This window comes from Haematobia irritans, chromosome 1 (genome assembly GCF_050003625.1).
Source record: "Haematobia irritans isolate KBUSLIRL chromosome 1, ASM5000362v1, whole genome shotgun sequence".
Taxonomy (NCBI): Eukaryota; Metazoa; Arthropoda; class Insecta; order Diptera; family Muscidae; genus Haematobia; species Haematobia irritans.
The window spans coordinates 253,678,441-253,697,070 of NC_134397.1; the positions used below are offsets into that span (position 1 = coordinate 253,678,441).

The 18,630-nt window shown below is 27.8% G+C and overlaps 1 protein-coding gene and 1 long non-coding RNA gene across 2 annotated transcripts; both read right to left on the reverse strand.

Moving 5' to 3' along the window:
- Nucleotides 1–5,622: 5,622 nt before the first annotated feature.
- Nucleotides 5,623–14,270, reverse strand: pins (G-protein-signaling modulator pins). Its single transcript, XM_075289780.1, has 4 exons — nt 14,188–14,270; nt 13,355–14,138; nt 12,691–13,286; nt 5,623–7,013 (listed from the first exon to the last, which is right to left on the reverse strand). The coding sequence occupies exons 2-4, from the start codon at nt 14,013–14,015 to the stop codon at nt 6,219–6,221; spliced, it is 2,052 nt and encodes a 683-aa protein (XP_075145895.1). The 5' UTR covers nt 14,016–14,138; nt 14,188–14,270; the 3' UTR covers nt 5,623–6,218.
- Nucleotides 14,271–16,930: 2,660 nt separating this feature from the next.
- On the reverse strand, nt 16,931–17,448 carry LOC142219642 (uncharacterized). The gene is made up of 2 exons (XR_012717687.1): nt 17,247–17,448; nt 16,931–17,184 (listed from the first exon to the last, which is right to left on the reverse strand). It is a non-coding gene; the product is annotated as an uncharacterized LOC142219642 (long non-coding RNA).
- Nucleotides 17,449–18,630: the final 1,182 nt, after the last annotated feature.

The window sequence follows — 18,630 nt, forward strand, 5'->3', positions numbered from 1 at the left end:
AGAAAATATTGTCAAAATTTTATTTCTATAGAAAATTTTGTTAAAACTTTATTTCTATGGAAAAATTTGTCAAAATTTATTTCTATAGAAAATTTTATCTAAATGTGATTTCTTTAGACAATTTTGTCAACATTTTATTTCTATAGAAAATTTTGTCATAATTTTATTTGTATAGAGAATTTTGTCAAAATTTTATTTGTATAGAAAATTTTAATAAAATTTTATTTCTATAGAAATTTTTGTCAACATTTCATTTCTATAGAAAATTTGCAAAATCTACAATAAAAAATATTTTTGGTAAAATGATATTAAATTTTAATTGGATTAATTAATTTCGTGTTTGAATCGGAATCAAACTTCTGTGTATCACTAACACGATTGCCAAAAATAATCTATCAAAATTTGAAGAAAATTTTACAAAAAAATAAATAAGTAAAAAAATGTTATTTCGCAGTGTTGTATCAACTTTGTTAAAATTTTATTTTTATAGATAATTTTGTCAAAATTTAGAAATTGTATTTCTATAGAAAATTTTGCCAAAATTTTATTTCTATAGAAAATGTGTCAAAATTTTATTTCTATAGAAATTATTGTCAACATTTTATTTCTCTACAAAATGTTGTCAACATTTTATTTCTCTAGAAAAATTTGTGAAGTGCCTATTAGTTGGAGAGGAATATTTTGCAAAATATACCAAATCATCAGGCATTCTACCAAACAATAAAAATATACGATTTTTGGTAGAATTCTACCAACTGTGGCAACCGTGTTTTTAACTCAAAAACCGAATTCCTTTAAAGGTAAAAAATAATTTAATAAATAAATAATAATAAAATAAACAGTTGATTATATTGATTTTGTCAAAATTTTCTTATAAAAATAAAATTTTGACAAAATTTTATTTCTGTAGCAAATTTTCTCAAAATTGAATTTCTTTAGAAAATTTTGTCAAAATTTAATTTCTAGAAAATTTTGTTAAAATTTAATTTCTATAGAAATAAAATTTTGTCAAAATTTTATTTCTATAGAAAATTTTGTCAACATTTTATTTCTCTAGAAAATTTTGTCAACATTTTATTTCTAAGAAAATTTTGTCAACATATTATTTCTATAAAAAAAATTCGTCAACATTTTATTTCTATAGAACATTTTGTGAAGTGCCTGTTAGTTGGAGAGGAATATTTTGCAAAATCTACCAAAACATCAGGAATTCTACCAACTGTGGCAACCGTGTTTTCAATTCGTAACCCGAACACCTTTAAAGGAAAAAAACAAATTAATAAATAAATAATAATAAAAAAATAGTTGATTATCTTGAGTTATGCGGCAAAAATCGATTGTTTTTAATTGACAAATTAAAAAATCAATTTTTTGGAAATTAGATAATCAATTATTTATTTAGTTTATTACTATTCATTTATAAAATTATTTTTCACCTTTAAGGTGGGTATTAAGATCGAGTTTAGCCGCTAAAGTGAAAGCTAAAGTGAAAACTAAATCAGTAAGAAAAATGCATGAAATTATACATATTTGTTGCAAATATTATTATAACTTGATGGGGAAAAGCCCAAAGCAAATTTTCACAAAGTTTGTATTCCTTAAAATGGATTATTAAAGAAAAGTAATCGTGAAAAAATGACGTTTTTAGCGGCTAAACTCGAACTTAATACCCACCTTTAGATGAAATAATTATCTTTTCCAAATTTTAATGGTAAAGAATATTTTTAATTTCCAATTAATTCTGTAATTGATATCTATTATTTTCGTGATTGAATTAATCTCAATTAAAAAACTTAATTGGATAAATTAATTTGTTATTGAAAAGAAAATATTTTTTTTCAGTCGAATTAAATTTAAAATAAAATATATGACAATATAGGATTTCATCGCCACATAAGTCACACAGATTTCGCGTGAATTGGCATTTCATAATTGAACCAACTATTTAAGGGTATCTACCAATTATCAGGTACTTGTATCTTGACATAAGGGACGCAAGTAAGCGGGTAGAGATAGTGCACTCATAGAAAAAAGTCGGCTAAAAACAGAAGACGGCAGCTGCGCTGTTCTGGTAAAACAAAAATGATGTTCAAAAACTCAAAATATGGAATGATGGAAACTGGATGATTTTTTTTTGTTTGACACTTACTTGTTTTGTTTTTTACTATCAATTTAATATTGAAATTCAGCAAATATCCTATTTAGGTGTGTCGTTTACGCAAATGCTATAAGAGAGCTAATTCTATATAGAAAAAAAAGAGACAACTATATATGGAAGTCACATTGATATAACCTTTTTTGTTTCGAAAAAGAGTGGAGACTAGATACTAAGTCAATTAATTATATTTCCTGACTTCTTTTCGTTCACCTTTTATATATTTTGGGGTTTTGTTTGAAGCCCTCCATCGTAGGATGAAATAGTCACAAAGCAGCAATTAAGCCGCCGCGAAAATTATCAAATTTATAAATTATCAAAATTTTATTTCTATAGAAAATTTTGTCAAAATGAGATTTCTACAGAAAATTTTGTCAAAATTTTATTTCTATAGAAAATTTTTTCAAAATTTTATTTCTATAGAAAATTTTGTCAAAATTTTATTTCTACCGCAAATTTGGTCAAAATTTTATTTCTATAGAAAATTATGTCAAAATTTTATTTCTACCGCAAATTTGGTCAAAATTTTATTTCTATAGTAACTTTTGTCAACATTTTATTTCTACCAAAAATTTTGTCAACATTTTATTTCTATAGAAAATTTTGTCAAAATTTTATTCCTATAGAAAATTTTGTCAAAATTTTATTTCTATAGAAAATTTTGTCAAAATTTTATTTCTATAGAAAATTTTGTCAAAATTTTATTTCTATAGAAAATTTTGTCAAAATTTTATTTCTATAGAAAATTTTGTCAAAATTTTATTTCTATAGAAAATTTTGTCAAAATGTGATTTCTATAGAAAATTTTGTCAAAATGTGATTTCTATAGAAAATTTTGTCAAAATTTTACTTCTATAGAAAATTTTGTCAAAATTTTATTTCTATAGAAAATTTTGTCAAAATGTGATTTCTATAGCAAATATTGTCAAAATTTTATTTCTATAGAAAATTTTGTCAAAATGTGATTTCTATAGAAAATATTGTGAAAATTTTATTTCTATAGAAAATTTTGTCACAAATTTATTTCTATAGAAAATTTTGTCAAAATTTTATTTCTATAGAAAATTTTGTCAAAATTTTATTTCTATAGAAAATTTTGTCAAAATTTTATTTCTATAGAAAATATTGTCAAAATTTTATTTCTATAGAAAATTTTGTCAAAATTTTATTTCTATAGAAAATTTTGTTAAAACTTTATTTCTATAGAAAATTTTGTCAAAATGTGATTTTTATAGAAAACTTTGTCAAAATGTGATTTCTATAGAAAATTTTGTCAAAATTGTATTTTTATAGAAAATTTTGTAAAAATTTTATTTCTATAGGAAATTTTGTCAAAATGTGATTTTTATAGAAAATTTTGTTAAAATGTGATTTGTTTAGAAAATTTTATCAAAATGTGATAAAATTAAAACTTTATTCTATGGAAAATTTAGTCAAAAAATTTTGTCCAAAAAATTTTGTCCAAATGTGACTTTTATAGAAAATTTTGTCAAAATGTGATTTCTATAGAAAATTTTGTCAAAATGTGTTTTCTATAGAAAATATTGTCAAAATTTTATTTCTATAGAAAATTTTGTCAAAATTTTATTTCATTAGAAAATTTTGTTAAAACTTTATTTCTATAGAAAATTTTGTCAAAATGTGATTTTTATAGAAAACTTTGTCAAAATGTGGTTTCTATAGAAAATTTTGTCAAAATTGTTTTTTTTATAGAAAATTTAGTAAAAATTTTATTTCGATAGAAAATTTTGTCAAAATGTGATTTCTATAGAAAATTTTGTTAAAATGTGATTTCTTTAGAAAATTTTATCAAAAAGTTATAAAATTAAAACTTTATTCTATGGAAAATTTAGTCAAAATTTTATTTCTATAGAAAATTTAGTCAAAATTTTGTTTCTATAGAAATTTTGTTTAAAACTTTATTTCTATAGCAAATTTTGTCAAAATTTTATTTCTATAGAAAATTTTGTCAACATTTTATTTCTACAGACAATTTTGTCCAAATGTGATGTCTATAGAAAATTTTGTCAAAATTTTACTTCTATAGAAAATTTTGTCAAAATTTTATTTCTATAGACAATTTTGTCCAAATGTGATTTCTATAGAAAATTTTGTCCAAATGTGATTTCTATAGAAAATTTTGTCAAAATGTGATTTCTATAGAAATTTTTGTCCAAATGTGACTTTTATAGAAAATTTTGTCAAAATGTGATTTCTATAGAAAATTTTGTCAAAATGTGATTTCTATAGAAAATATTGTCAAAATTTTTTTCTATAGAAAATATTGTCAAAATTTTATTTCTATAGAAAATTTTGTTAAATCTTTATTTCTATGGAAAAATTAGTCAACATTTTATTTCTATAGAAAATTTAGTTAAAATTTTGTTTCTATAGAAAATTTTGTTAAAACTTTATTTCTATAGCAAATTTTGTCCAAATTTTATTTCTTTAGAAAATTTTTTCAACATTTTATTTCTATAGAAAATTTTGTCAAAATTTTATTTCTATAGAAAATTTTGTCAAAATTTCACTTCTATAGAAAATTTTGTCAAAATTTTACTTCTATAGAAAATTTTGTCAAAATTTTATTTCTATAGACAATTTTGTCCAAATGTGATTTCTATAGAAAATTTTGTCAAAATGTGATTTCTATAGAAAATTTTGTCCAAATTTGACTTTTATAGAAAATTTTGTCAAAATGTGATTTCTATAGAAAATTTTGTCAAAATGTGTTTTCTATAGAAAATATTGTCAAAATTTTATTTCTATAGAAAATTTTGTTAAAACTTTATTTCTATGGAAAAATTTGTCAAAATTTATTTCTATAGAAAATTTTATCTAAATGTGATTTCTTTAGACAATTTTGTCAACATTTTATTTCTATAGAAAATTTTGTCAAAATTTTATTTGTATAGAGAATTTTGTCAAAATTTTATTTGTATAGAAAATTTTAATAAAATTTTATTTCTATAGAAATTTTTGTCAACATTTCATTTCTATAGAAAATTTGCAAAATCTACAATAAAAAATATTTTTGGTAAAATGATATTAACTGCGGCAACCGTGCCTATGTTCCTCTTTTTTTATTTAGGGCTCTTAGGTACAAAATCGGACATATAATGCGGTTCGCAACTATAGTCTCTACAATTTCTACAAATGTTGTATACAATCCATGATGGAGGGCAGATTCGGCTTGGCCGAACTTTCAACCGTATTTATTTATTTATTTTTTTAATTTCAATTTGTAAATTTTTATTGAGGATAAGAAGAAGAATGTGTATGGTGTATTTAAATATGTAGAAAATTGTATCTTGTTAGTTTTTTTTATATTTGCAAAATATATTCTATTTTAGTTCTTTTTAACTAGAAAAAGATTTCATATTTTTTGGTTTTAAATATTTTGAGTTTTTCTTATTGGTTTCTGAAAAAGTTTTGTAAATTTCATATAAATTCTAAAAAGGAGTATATAAATATTTATATTTTATTTTATTTTAATTATATATAAAGGGGTTATAAATGGGAGGGCCATAGATAGAGAGAAGGGAATTGTATAACGGGTCAGGGCAGGAGATTGATAAATAAAAATGATTAATATTTGTGGTTTTTGTAAATAGAAAATTATTTATAAAGAAAATATATAAAATGCCAATATAAATGCCAGCTTTCATTTACAATATTTTCGAAAATAAAATTGACCTTGGGTGTATAAATGGATATTGATATAAATAATATATATTATTATTTCGAAGAACATAAAATGTTATTAATATTCTTAATGGCATTAATAAATAATGGAAATCGCTTTTCAATAATCGAATGTATAAATTTAAAAAAATATATAAACGTTTGTTTATGTATATAAAATATATAAAAATGTATAGAATTATCAAAGACTAAGACTAAAATATAATGATGTTGACAATTAAAAATGGAATCACTTTGGAGATACAGTTACAAAAAAATACTACAGTGAGGCCAGTGTAAAACAGACGGGGGGAAGAGAATGAGAGAGGAAGGATTGGATTACATACAAGACTATCTAATATTATATAGTATTGGGTATTTACTTGTTTGAACCACCACTAACACTGCCACTGCCGCCTGCAGCATTAGGTCCATCACGTCTCGTTATTGGTATAGCTGCTCTCTGATCTTCCATACGACCACTTTGTACTTTCATTATCAATGAAAAGAAATCCTCATCGGGCACTGTGGTACCACGACCAGCAGGTGGCCTATTATTACGTGGTTGAGCTTCAGCATCAATGAGTACATTTGGTCTAGGCAATTCTGAGCGTTGTTCCTCCAATCGGGAGCCCTGACAACGCATTAACATATCCAAGAAATCATCATCCACCTTTTCCCTAGCCGTTGCACTACGCATCAATTGTGGGTGACCCGAACTGGTGGTGGCTGGTGTTGTTGCATTGTTATTATTATTGTTGGCATTTGTTTTAAGACCAGGTAAACCATTGTCACTACCACTGACACCTGCGACACCACCTCCACTACCCGGTTCGCCACCATTGGCTGTAAATGCTGTACTACTATTGTTTTGTATTGAATTGTGTTGTTGCAATGGTTTACGTGTGGCTCCACCACCTACAGATGCATTACCACCTGCAACTGCAGAAGCTGAGGCAATTGGACCCTGACTGTGTTTATTGATTTTAATCGAACAACGTTGATCATCCATACGTTTTGATTGTGAACGAGATAATAATTCAAAGAAGTCATCATCTTGTGCCTTTGCCTTAGGCGGACGTGATTTGTTGGCATCTTGTTTCTGTAGCCGTTTACCATCTGGAGTGATTTTAATTAAATCCAATTGTTCCATACTCTGACGTCGTACACGAACCTAAGAACAGCAATAAATTATGAAGGTCAAAAAGATATGTTAGCCAAAGAAAAATATCGATTTTATATGGGCTATAAAAATTACAAATATTCTTGAAAACGATTTTTTAAATTCTTATTTTTTTATAGAAATAAAATTTTGACAAAATTTTCTATAGAAATACAATTTTGACAAAATTTTCTATAGAAATAAAATTTTGATAAAATTTTCTGTAGAAATACAATTTTGACAAAATTTTCTATAGAAATAAAATTTTAACAAAGTTTTCCTATAAAAATAAAATTTTGACAAAATTTTCTATAGAAATAAAATTTTGACAAAATTTTCCTATAAAAATAAAATTTTGACAAAAAATTTTTATAGAAATAAAATTTTGACAAAATTTTCCTATAAAAATAAAATGTTGACAAAATTTTCTATAGAAATAAAATGTTGACAAAATTTTCTATAAAAATACAATTTTGACAAAATTTACTATAGAAATACAATTTTAACAAAATTTCCTAGAAATAAAATTTTGACAAAATTTTCTATAGAAATGAAATTTTGATAAAATTTTCTATAAAAGTAAAATTTTAACAAAATTTTTTATAGAAATAAAATTTTGACAAAATTTTCTATAAAAATAAAATTTTGATAAAATTTTCTATAGAAATAAAATTTTGAAAAAAATTTTTATAGAAATAAAATTTTGACAAAATTTTCTATAGAAATAAAATTTTGACAAAATTTTCTATAGAAATAAAATGTTGACAAAATTTTCTATAGAAATAAAATTTTGACAAAATTTTCCTATAAAAATAAAATTTTGACAAAATTTTCTATAGAAATAAAATTTTGATAAAATTTTCTATAAAAGTAAAATTTTAACAAAATTTTTTATGGAAATAAAATTTTGACAAAATTTTCTATAAAAATAAAATTTTGATAAAATTTTCTATAGAAATAAAATTTTGACAAAATTTTCTATAGAAATAAAATTTTGACAAAATTTTCTATATAAATAAAATTTTTTATAGAAATAAAATTTTGACAAAATTTTCTATAGAAATAACATTTTGTATAGAAATAAAATAAAGAAAAAAAATTGACATAATTTTCTATGAAAACAATTTCAACAAAATTTACAAAAAGATATGTTAGCCAAAGAAAAATATTGATTTTATATGGGCTATAAAAATTACAAATATTCTTGAAAATGATTTTTTATATTCTTATTTTTTTATAGAAATAAAATTTTGACAAAATTTTCTCTAGCAATATAATTTTGACAAAATTTTCTACAGAAATAAAATTTTGACAAAATTTTCTATAGAAATAAAATTTGACAAAATTTTCTATGGAAATAAAATTTTGTAAAAATTTTCTATAGAAATAAAATTTTGTAAAAATTTTCTATAGAAATAAAATTTTGTTGTTTTTTTATTTCAGCTTAAAACCATACATTGACTAAACTACAAGAGTAGCTTAACCAACAGAGGAAAAGAATGTTTGTCAAATTTATTTGGGCAAAGCCCTATAGACTGCAAGATGGTTGGATGGACGCACGTTTCGGAATTACCACATTCCTCATCAGCATCCTCTACTTGCAGCAAAACTATCAACCAATTATCAGAATAAATTCAGGCAGTTTATTAAACCCAACAAAAACCACACTTGAACCCTCCGAAAAAAGGTTTTACATTGATAGCCGGCTTATGCCGAAATAAATTCGAAACAAACATATCTCTTTTCCTATGCCTCTGTCAAATCATCGATTTGAATTCACATGGCTGGGTTTATTTTGAGCGTGCCTCCTCTTCTTTTTCCATTTGTTTTGTTTTGTTATTGTTGGTTTTGTTCTTTAAGCATTGTTGTTGTTTTTTAATTTCAGCTTAAAACCATACATTGACTAAACTACAAGAGTAGCTTAACCAACAGAGGAAAAGAATGTTTGTCAAATTTATTTGGGCAAAGCCCTATAGACTGCAAGATGGTTGGATGGACGCACGTTTCGGAATTACCACATTCCTCATCAGCATCCTCTACTTGCAGCAAAACTATCAACCAATTATCAGAATAAATTCAGGCAGTTTATTAAACCCAACAAAAACCACACTTGAACCCTCCGAAAAAAGGTTTTACATTGATAGCCGGCTTATGCCGAAATAAATTCGAAACAAACATATCTCTTTTCCTACATGAGATAAAGAGATATGTTTGTTTCGAATTTATTTCGGCATAAGCCGGCTATCAATGTAAAACCTTTTTTCGGAGGGTTCAAGTGTGGTTTTTGTTGGGTTTAATAAACTGCCTGAATTTATTCTGATAATTGGTTGATAGTTTTGCTGCAAGTAGAGGATGCTGATGAGGAATGTGGTAATTCCGAAACGTGCGTCCATCCAACCATCTTGCAGTCTATAGGGCTTTGCCCAAATAAATTTGACAAACATTATTTTCCTCTGTTGGTTAAGCTACTCTTGTAGCTTAGTCAATGTATGGTTTTAAGCTGAAATAAAAAAACAACAACAATGCTTAAAGAACAAAACCAACAATAACAAAACAAAACAAATGGAGAAATAAAATTTTGTAAAAATTTTCTTTAGAAATACAATTTTTACAAAATTTTCTATAGAAATAAAATTTTGTAAAAATTTTCTTTAGAAATAAAATTTTAACAAAATTTTCTATAGAAATAAAATAGCAATATAATTTTGATAAAATTTTGACAAAATTTTCTATAGAAATGAAAATTTGACAAAATTTTCTATGGAAATAAAATTTTGTAAAAATTTTCTATAGAAATAGAAATAAAATTTTGACAAAATTTTCTATAGAAATAAAATTTTGACAATATTTTCTATAGAAAACACATTTTGACAAAATTTTCTATAGAAATCACATTTTGACAAAATTTACTATAGAAATCACATTTGGACAAAATTTACTATAGAAATCACATTTTCTATAGAAATAAAATTTTAACAAAATTTTCTAAAGAAATAAAATTTTGACAAAATTTTCTAAAAAAATAAAATTTTGACAAAATTTTCTATAGAAATAAAATGTTGACAACATTTTGTATAGAAATAAGATTTTGACAAAATTTTTTATAGAAATAAAATTTTGACAACATTTTTTTGAGAAATAAAATTTTGACGAAATTTTTTATAGAAATAAAATTTTGATAAAATTAGCGATTGATATAAAATTTTGACAAAATTTTCTATAGCAATAAAATTTTGACAAAATTTTCTATAGAAATAAAATGTTGACGAAATTTTCCATAGAAATAAAATGTTGACAAAATTGTCTATAGAAATAAAATATTGACAAAATTTTCTATAAAAAATTGACAAAATTTTCTATAAAAAAATGTCGACAACATTTTCTTCGTTAGTTAAGCTACCCTTGTAGAAAATAACATTTGGACAACATTTTTTATAGTATTGAATTGAAATAAAATGTTTATTTCTGTTTTGGTTTCAGATTTTGCAAATCGATATTTCGATGTGTTACATCGGATAATGGCAAACCTATTCCACCCCTCCCATACTATCCTATGGCAGAGAATACAAAAAGTATTAATATTCATACAAAAAGTTAACAAATGATAACATATGCATAAGGTTATTTTTAAACACATGGCCAAATGAATGCGTAAGACTTATTGCAAATATTTTTTTATGTTTACACTTGATTGTTTATCTTGTTTGAATTTGTTTGATTGTATGTACAATTTCCGCCATTTATCTTTATATGGGCAAACGAAAATATTTTGGGTTTATTAAGTAAGTGGAACTATTCGGGAAAATATAATGATAATTTGTTTATAGTGGCATGATTACAATGTCCATATTTTTTGTTTTTCCAATTATTTTAATTATTAAAAACGGCTATATAACTTTTTCATAACCAAGTCACTTATCTGTTTCTTTTATAACATCGCCCAAATATTATTATAGCCACATTTGTAATTGAATTTTTTAAAAGTTGAAAAAGTTGACTTTTGCTTTTAATTAGAAGTCTCGAGTATGGATGTTTTTGCGAATTTCAGAATAAATACAGTTCATTTTTGGAGCATTAATCTTTTTAAAAAAAAGTCGACTTTAATTTATTCGTCTTTTCAAGTTTCAAAAATTCTATTTTATGAACTTTTGACTTTTTAAAAATTTTAAAAAGTCTTCTTCCGACTATTTGTCTATTCGAAATGTCGACTATCGATTTTTTAATTACAAAGTTTTAGTTTTGAAATTTTAAAATGTCGATTTTCCCGATCATTAAAAAGTCTCGAGTATGGACTTTTTTGATAATTTTCAGCATAGAATGAGCTTCAAAAAAAATTAGAAAAAGTCAATAGAAATAGAAATAGTTGGAAATAGACTTTTTCAATTTTTAAAAAATCGGAATCCAAAAAACAAGACGCAAATGCGATTTTTGACGAATGATTAAATTCAATCATTCGTCAAAAATCGCATTTGCGTCTTGTTTTTTGGATTCCGATTTTTTAAAAATTGAAAAAGTCTATTTCCAACTATTTGTCCATTCGAAGTCTTATTTTTGAACTTAATAAATTTCTAAAAAAATTTAAAAATTTTTTGTTAATTTTCAGCATAAAATAAGTCTATTTTTTGCAGCATGAAATTTTTAAAAATTTGAAAAAGTCTACACCAGATATCAGATATTTTAAAAATGTGAAAGATTGAAAAAATTTACTTTGAAAAAAAAAATTACTTTTCAAAATTTTAAAAAATTTAATCCTGCAAAAAATAAATTCTTTTTATGCTGAAAATGTACAAAAAGTCCATACTCGAGACTTTTTAGCAAAAGTCGAATTTTCCAAATTTCGAAGGTCCAAAAAAAAGACTGCAAAATTTGACAAAAAAAATTGAAAGTCGACTTTTTGAATAGACGAATATTTTCAAATTTTGTAGTCTTTTTTTGTACCTTCGAAATTTGGAAAAGTTGACTTTTTCTATAAAAGTCTCGAGTATGGACTTTTTTTGTAAATATTCAGCAAAAAAGAATTTATTTTTTGCAGCATTAAATTTTTTAAAACTTTGAAAAAGTCGACTTTCCGTTTTTATTCAAAGTAATTTTTTCAATCTTTAGAATTTTTAAAATATTTGTGACATGGTTTATTAAAATGTGGAAAGCTCTATTTTTTGGGAATTTTAAAAAAATAACTCCCATCATTCGTGAAAATCGATTTTCCGCCTTTTTTGAAGTTTCATAAATTCTATCTTTTGGACTTTCGACCTTTTAGTGTGGCCTTTTTTTATTAATAAATCTCGAGTATAGATTTTTTGTACAACTTCGGCATAAAAACAACTTATTTTTTGGAACATAAACTTTTTAAAAATTTCAATAAGTCTACTTTACGTCATTTTTTCAAAATCTACTTTTTTGATCTTTTGAATTTTTAAAAATTTTGAAAACGTCGACGTTTGCGATTATTAAAAAGTCGAGAACGCTTTGGACAAGCGTAGAGAGCTTTACATCCCTCATAACATAAAAATCTCCAGAGCCCCTTGCCAAACTTGCTTAACACTTTTACTTTTTCTTTGTTTTATAGACTCAATTTTCGTTGTTTTAAATGTTTTATGGCCACGTAATTTTTTAATAAATTCACCGTACACTTGTTTTGCATATCTCTGATATTTTTGTGACATTAAACCTTCACATTTCATGTACTTACCATGCGTCCTTGGGAATTATCCGAGGCATCGGAAGCCGCATCACTACCTCTCGACAAATCAGTATTGCTCGAACGGTCATCGTATTCATCAGGTGACCCAACAACATCAGGTAATCCCAAGATTTTCCGCAAATCAGAAATATTAACACGGGCCGTACTTTCGCCCACCGGATCTTGTAATTCTTTGGCCAATTGCAAATGAGATTCAGCATATTTTAAAGCTTTCTCGTGATTACCAATAGCCGAATGGGCATTACCCAAGGACCAACAGGCACGAGCTTCACCCACTCTGTCGCCCAGTTCTTGGGCTATACCCAAATGACGTTGATGATAATCAATGGCTGTGCCAAATTCACGCAATAGGGTATAGGTATTTCCAAGACTGTAACAAGATTGAGCCTCCACTTCACGTTCACCCAATTCAATGGCCAACGATAGGGTGCGTTTATAATGGTCGGCAGCCTCTTCAAATTGTCCCAGAAATATGTGTGAGTTACCCAAATTACTATTGGCTCGGCGTTCGGCAGCTTTATCGCCAAATTCACGGGCAATGCGTAGACGTTCCTGATGATGCTCTATGGCAGCCTGAAAATCACCTGAAAATATAAACAAAAATAAAATGTATAAACTCATCCATACTCGATTCTATTAACAGCCATCTTACCTAGTAAATAATAGGTGTTGCCCAAATTTCCACAGGCTCGTCCTTGAGCTCCACGATCACCCAATTCTCGCATCAATTTTAAATTTTCCTGATAATATTCTACGGCTTTTGTTAATGCTTCTTTGACATCATCTCCAAAATCTCCGGGATTTCTTTGGCCCATGTGTTTTCCTTTGGCATGGTAAACATTACCCAAATTGTAAAGTGCTCGCCCCTCCGACAATTTATCACCCAATTGCCTTGCTAGTATCAAGTGGCGATCGCAACACATGACCGCCTCATCAAAATGACCCATCACCTTGAATGTATTACCCAAATTTCCCGACGATTTGGCCTCGCCCAATTTGTCATTCATCGATCGGGCCAGTGTTAAGTCCAATTTATGATATTGCATAGCTTTTGAATAGTCGCCCAAATAAAAATAGGCGTTACCCAATTGCGAATAAATCGCACTTAAAGTCCGAAGGTCATCTGTTCCTGCCCGGATGGCCGCCAAGAAAAAGGCCACACCAGCCCTACAGTCGCCAGCTTTGCATAAACGTTCACCTTCCAATGCCAATTCAAGACACATGCTGGAACCGCCCCCATCTTGATTTTCCCCACTAGCCGGGCCACCACCAAGAGATACATTTTCGGCCGATGTTGATAACGAAGACGACATCTCACACTTTTCCTTGAACTGTTGAACGATTGTATTAAAGCATGAAAACAATGGATCTTTTTGTTTGATTCTTCGTTTCCAGCAACGCCTTCGCAAAGGGGGGAGGAACTTGCTATTATGTATCTGTAAATTTACAATTGCCTTCACTCCTCCCAGCTATATTTCCACGTACCTGGCAAACGTTTACAAGGTATTTTAAGTAGATTTCGTTTTAACAACAACACGAAAAGCAAATAATTGCATTTATATGATGCTTCTTCTTCTTCGAACGTATCTATGATTCGATTTTATGATTCATGGATTCATTACAAAATCGTAATTAGCGATAACTGTTAGCAACAATCGATTATTGGCAGCTCAAGGTCGATCGCCAAAAATCGGCTTAAAACACAAACAATGACGGTGTCGCTTAGCATATAAAAATGCAAATGGGTACCCTACCAGCATTTCAAAGTTTGTTTTTGTATCCCCATCGCCATCAAGGCATATTAAAGAGGTAAAGTCATGCAATCAGGTGACTAATATCGACATTCATCTTGTCAAAGGCTTTTTTTACGTTTAGTAGGTTTGTTTACATTCTTTGTGTACATAAATATTAGAGGTCTGCATCGAATAACTTTTTACTACATGTATGCAATTCGCTGTCGAATATAGTACATACACTGTCTTTCTCTCAGAGCGCAAGTAGTGAAGTGAAGAGAACACTTGCTTGTCAAATACCACCAAGTAAAGGGTGATTTGTTAAGAGCTTGATAACTTTAAAAAAAAAAAACGCATAAAATTTGCAAAATCTCATCGGTTCTTTATTTGAAACGTTAGATTGGTCCATGACATTTACTTTTTGAAGATAATTTCATTTAAATGTTGACCGCGGCTGCGTCTTAGGTGGTCCATTCGGAAAGTCCAATTTTGGGCAACTTTTTCGAGCATTTCGGCCGGAATAGCCCGAATTTCTTCGGAAATGTTGTCTTCCAAAGCTGGAATAGTTGCTGGCTTATTTCTGTAGACTTTAGACTTGACGTAGTCCCACAAAAAATAGTCTAAAGGCGTCAAATCGCATGATCTTGGTGGCCAACTTACCCCTGCCAGCATTTCAATGTTCCATTTCATCCTCATCGCTACCACAGACTCGTAAGTGACACTGCAACAATCGCCAACTGTGATAGTATTTTGCCATCACTATTCGCATGAAAGTATTTTGCCATCACTATTGTTACAAGAGCCATTTTATATTTTGTGAAACACCAAGCGCAATTGGCTTATTATAATTTATTTCAATGAAAACAAAAATAAAGTGCTGAAAACATAGTTATTACGCTTAAAATTGTGAAAAGTAAATTGGTGAACAATTTTTTACTTTCCAAATGGAATAAAGTGATAGTTTTTCAAATATTTTTCCAGACACGCTGCCTCCATTGGAAATAAAAGTACTGGCTGATAGACGCTACAACATTTAACTTACAACTTGTAACTCAACATCAATCTCTTATTAATGCATAAAAATGTGTTAAATGTGATGTGATAGCCGTATAAATGTTATATTTATGAGAATTTATAAATGTTTCATAAAATTAATAAACATCTAAACAATCGTGTTTTACTTGACCACAATGATTCTTTTACAACTATCTTAAAATGCACTTTGTCTGATTGTTTGAAGGGGCTCTTATTGGCGTCCTTCTAAATGTATCCAGAAGGGCTCCTAATAATTACACTCATGCGATACTTTTTTGTAGTAACTTGGCGTGGTACAACTTCTCAATAGTGACGGCGCTTTTCCGAGGAGTTTTGGATATCGTATACGACTGTTTTCGACGTAGTGGGAATTCTCTGAAGCGCCCCCAAATTCAAAAAATGTTGGCAGGGTACCGGTCCATTTCTTGAGATGAATTGTTCTCCGAAGTTTTCCCTCAAAATGGCCATAGAATCGCGAGCTGTGTGGCATGTAGCGCCATCTTGTTGAAACCACATGTCAACCAAGTTCAGTTCTTCCATTTTTGGCAACAAAAAGTTTGTTAGCATCGAACGATAGCGATCGCCATTCACCGTAACGTTGCGTCCAACAGCATCTTTGAAAAAATACGGTCCAATGATTCCACCAGCGTACAAACCACACCAAACAGTGCATTTTTCGGGATGCATGGGCAGTTCTTGAACGGCTTCTGGTTGCTCTTCACTCCAAATGCGGCAATTTTGCTTATTTACGTAGCCATTCAACCAGAAATGAGCCTCATCGTTGAACAAAATTTGTCGATAAAAAAGCGGATTTTCTGCCACTGATTTTGGTAATAAAATTCAATGATTTGCAAGCGTTGCTCGTTAGTAAGTCTATTCATGATGAAATGTCAAAGCATACTGAGCATCTTTCTCTTTGACACCATGTCTGAAATCCCACGTGATCTGTCAAATACTAATGCATGAAAATCCTAACCTCAAAAGAATCACCCTTTACTTATCCGAAAAAATATGTGTTCCGAAAAAAAGGAACAATCAAAATGCAAGTACTTGAAAAAAAGTACAACATGGATTCTCTTCACTTCACGTGGTACCACAAGTATTTCTCAGTTATGTGCGAAGCAAAACTTTCCATTATTATTAATCATACACCCAGAAAAAAGTGACCCCTTCTTTAAGTTAAAATGAACTCATTGTGAAGAAAGTTGAACTTCGTATAGCGCCAAAGACATTTTTATTTGTTTGAACGATGTGATTTTCGTAGAAATTAGGTATAATGCATTCCATATATTGGTTAACATTTTCCTATATTTATGTACCACTATACTACAGAATGAAAAAATTTAACTGATTTGAATTCATATATGGAATGATTTTATTGAAATTTTTTCATTCATTTGGACAAATCTTACACATTTGTGGTAAAACTTTTACTTCATAATTAGAACTGCTTACCTTCGTTTTTAAATACAATTTTATTTATTTATATGAGCAATTTTATCTTCAATAAAAGACATGTTTTATTAATACATTGAATATATTTATTAAGAATCAACAGCATCGAATCTCCTTGAAATATTAGTTTATTATTCCGCTGTTTCCAATTTCCATGTGATATTATCAACTGTAAAACACACTTTTTCTTCTTCTTGTACTTTTCACTTTTAATAAGTTGCTGCCTAACGATTTTGTCCTCCTTTTACAATTTCAATACCTACAAATATAAAAAATCATAAACCATTTTTGTTACAAAAGGTTAGCGTCACTGAATATTACCTGATAATTGAAGATTCCAAAATGAAGACAAATAAAAGGGTTGTTATTCTGCTGGTGTTTTCTTTCTTTATATACCATCACGAACATTGATAGATTTATTTTCAAAAAACGAAATTTTTCTCACTAATTTAAAATAATAAATATTTTATATATTTTATTTGTTATTTATTATATTATTTTACAATATTATTTTTTAACAATCTTTCCGTATACCACAACAACGCGATTCGAACTAAAAAAACAACCCACGCGCAAACATATCGATTACACCCACGCGCAAACACATCGATTGCGATGACAGGTATCGATTACAGGTAGACAATAGAAATATAGGAAAATTTCCTTAAGTTTTGATTGGATTGCATACTTCTTAGTACGAATGAACTAAAATATATTTCTATGCCAAGTGTTGTTCGTATGTATGAAAAACTTTCTATTATAAAGGAAGTCGCAATTATCATTTTATAAGAAATTTTACTAATTTTGAGGAAACTTGGTTTTAGTTCGGGTTTTGTTTATTTTTACGAATGCTTTGTTATCCGTGAATAAAATTTTCTTGTTCTGTAGTAAATTCTTATACCCAGCGAAGAAAATAGTATGAGTAAAATTCCATGCCTTATTCTAGTTAATGAACTATTCCTAACTGCTTACAGTATAGGATATTTTTACTGAAACGAGTAAATTTTATTATTTCTCACAAAATTTAACCTTAATGGAAATAAAATGGATAAACTATATTGATGAAAAATTTTTCCTTTAGTTTCGAAGGCACTTTTTTCTGGGTGTAGATATGTATGTATGTCACATATTTCATATATTTATGTATGTCACACACTTACCTTAACGTTTGCCGTTCTTTATAACAAACCAAAAACACATATTATGGAGAGTAACTGTTTTTTGTATTCCTGAAACTGCACGTGGTACATGGAGTACTCTATGAAGTTTTGTTCTCGCAACATACTCGACGTGATCACTCTGAGTACACTTCAATAAGAGAGAAAGAGGAATATGTGTTTGTTGGTAGTGAAGACATCAGAGTACCAACAAGAAGTTACTCGTGGCTTTTGGTGTTCATCAAAATGTGTACCAATTGTTTTGCGACTCTCTCAAATATATGTACTCATGTAGCAAGTACACGTGTACTCTTCATTTACAAATGGAATTGTGCAGACCTCTAATAAATATTACAATACAACAACACTACACATACACAAAATGTCAACTTAAGTGACCTGCCATTTTAGTTTGACTTTCTAAATATCGTGGGGTGTACACACGTTTGCTCGTGACTTTACCTTTAATTAATATGCCTTGCATCGCCATCATGGCCCAACAAAAAAATGAATGTTGTTCTAAGGGCACAACTTTAAAAGCTCTTCCA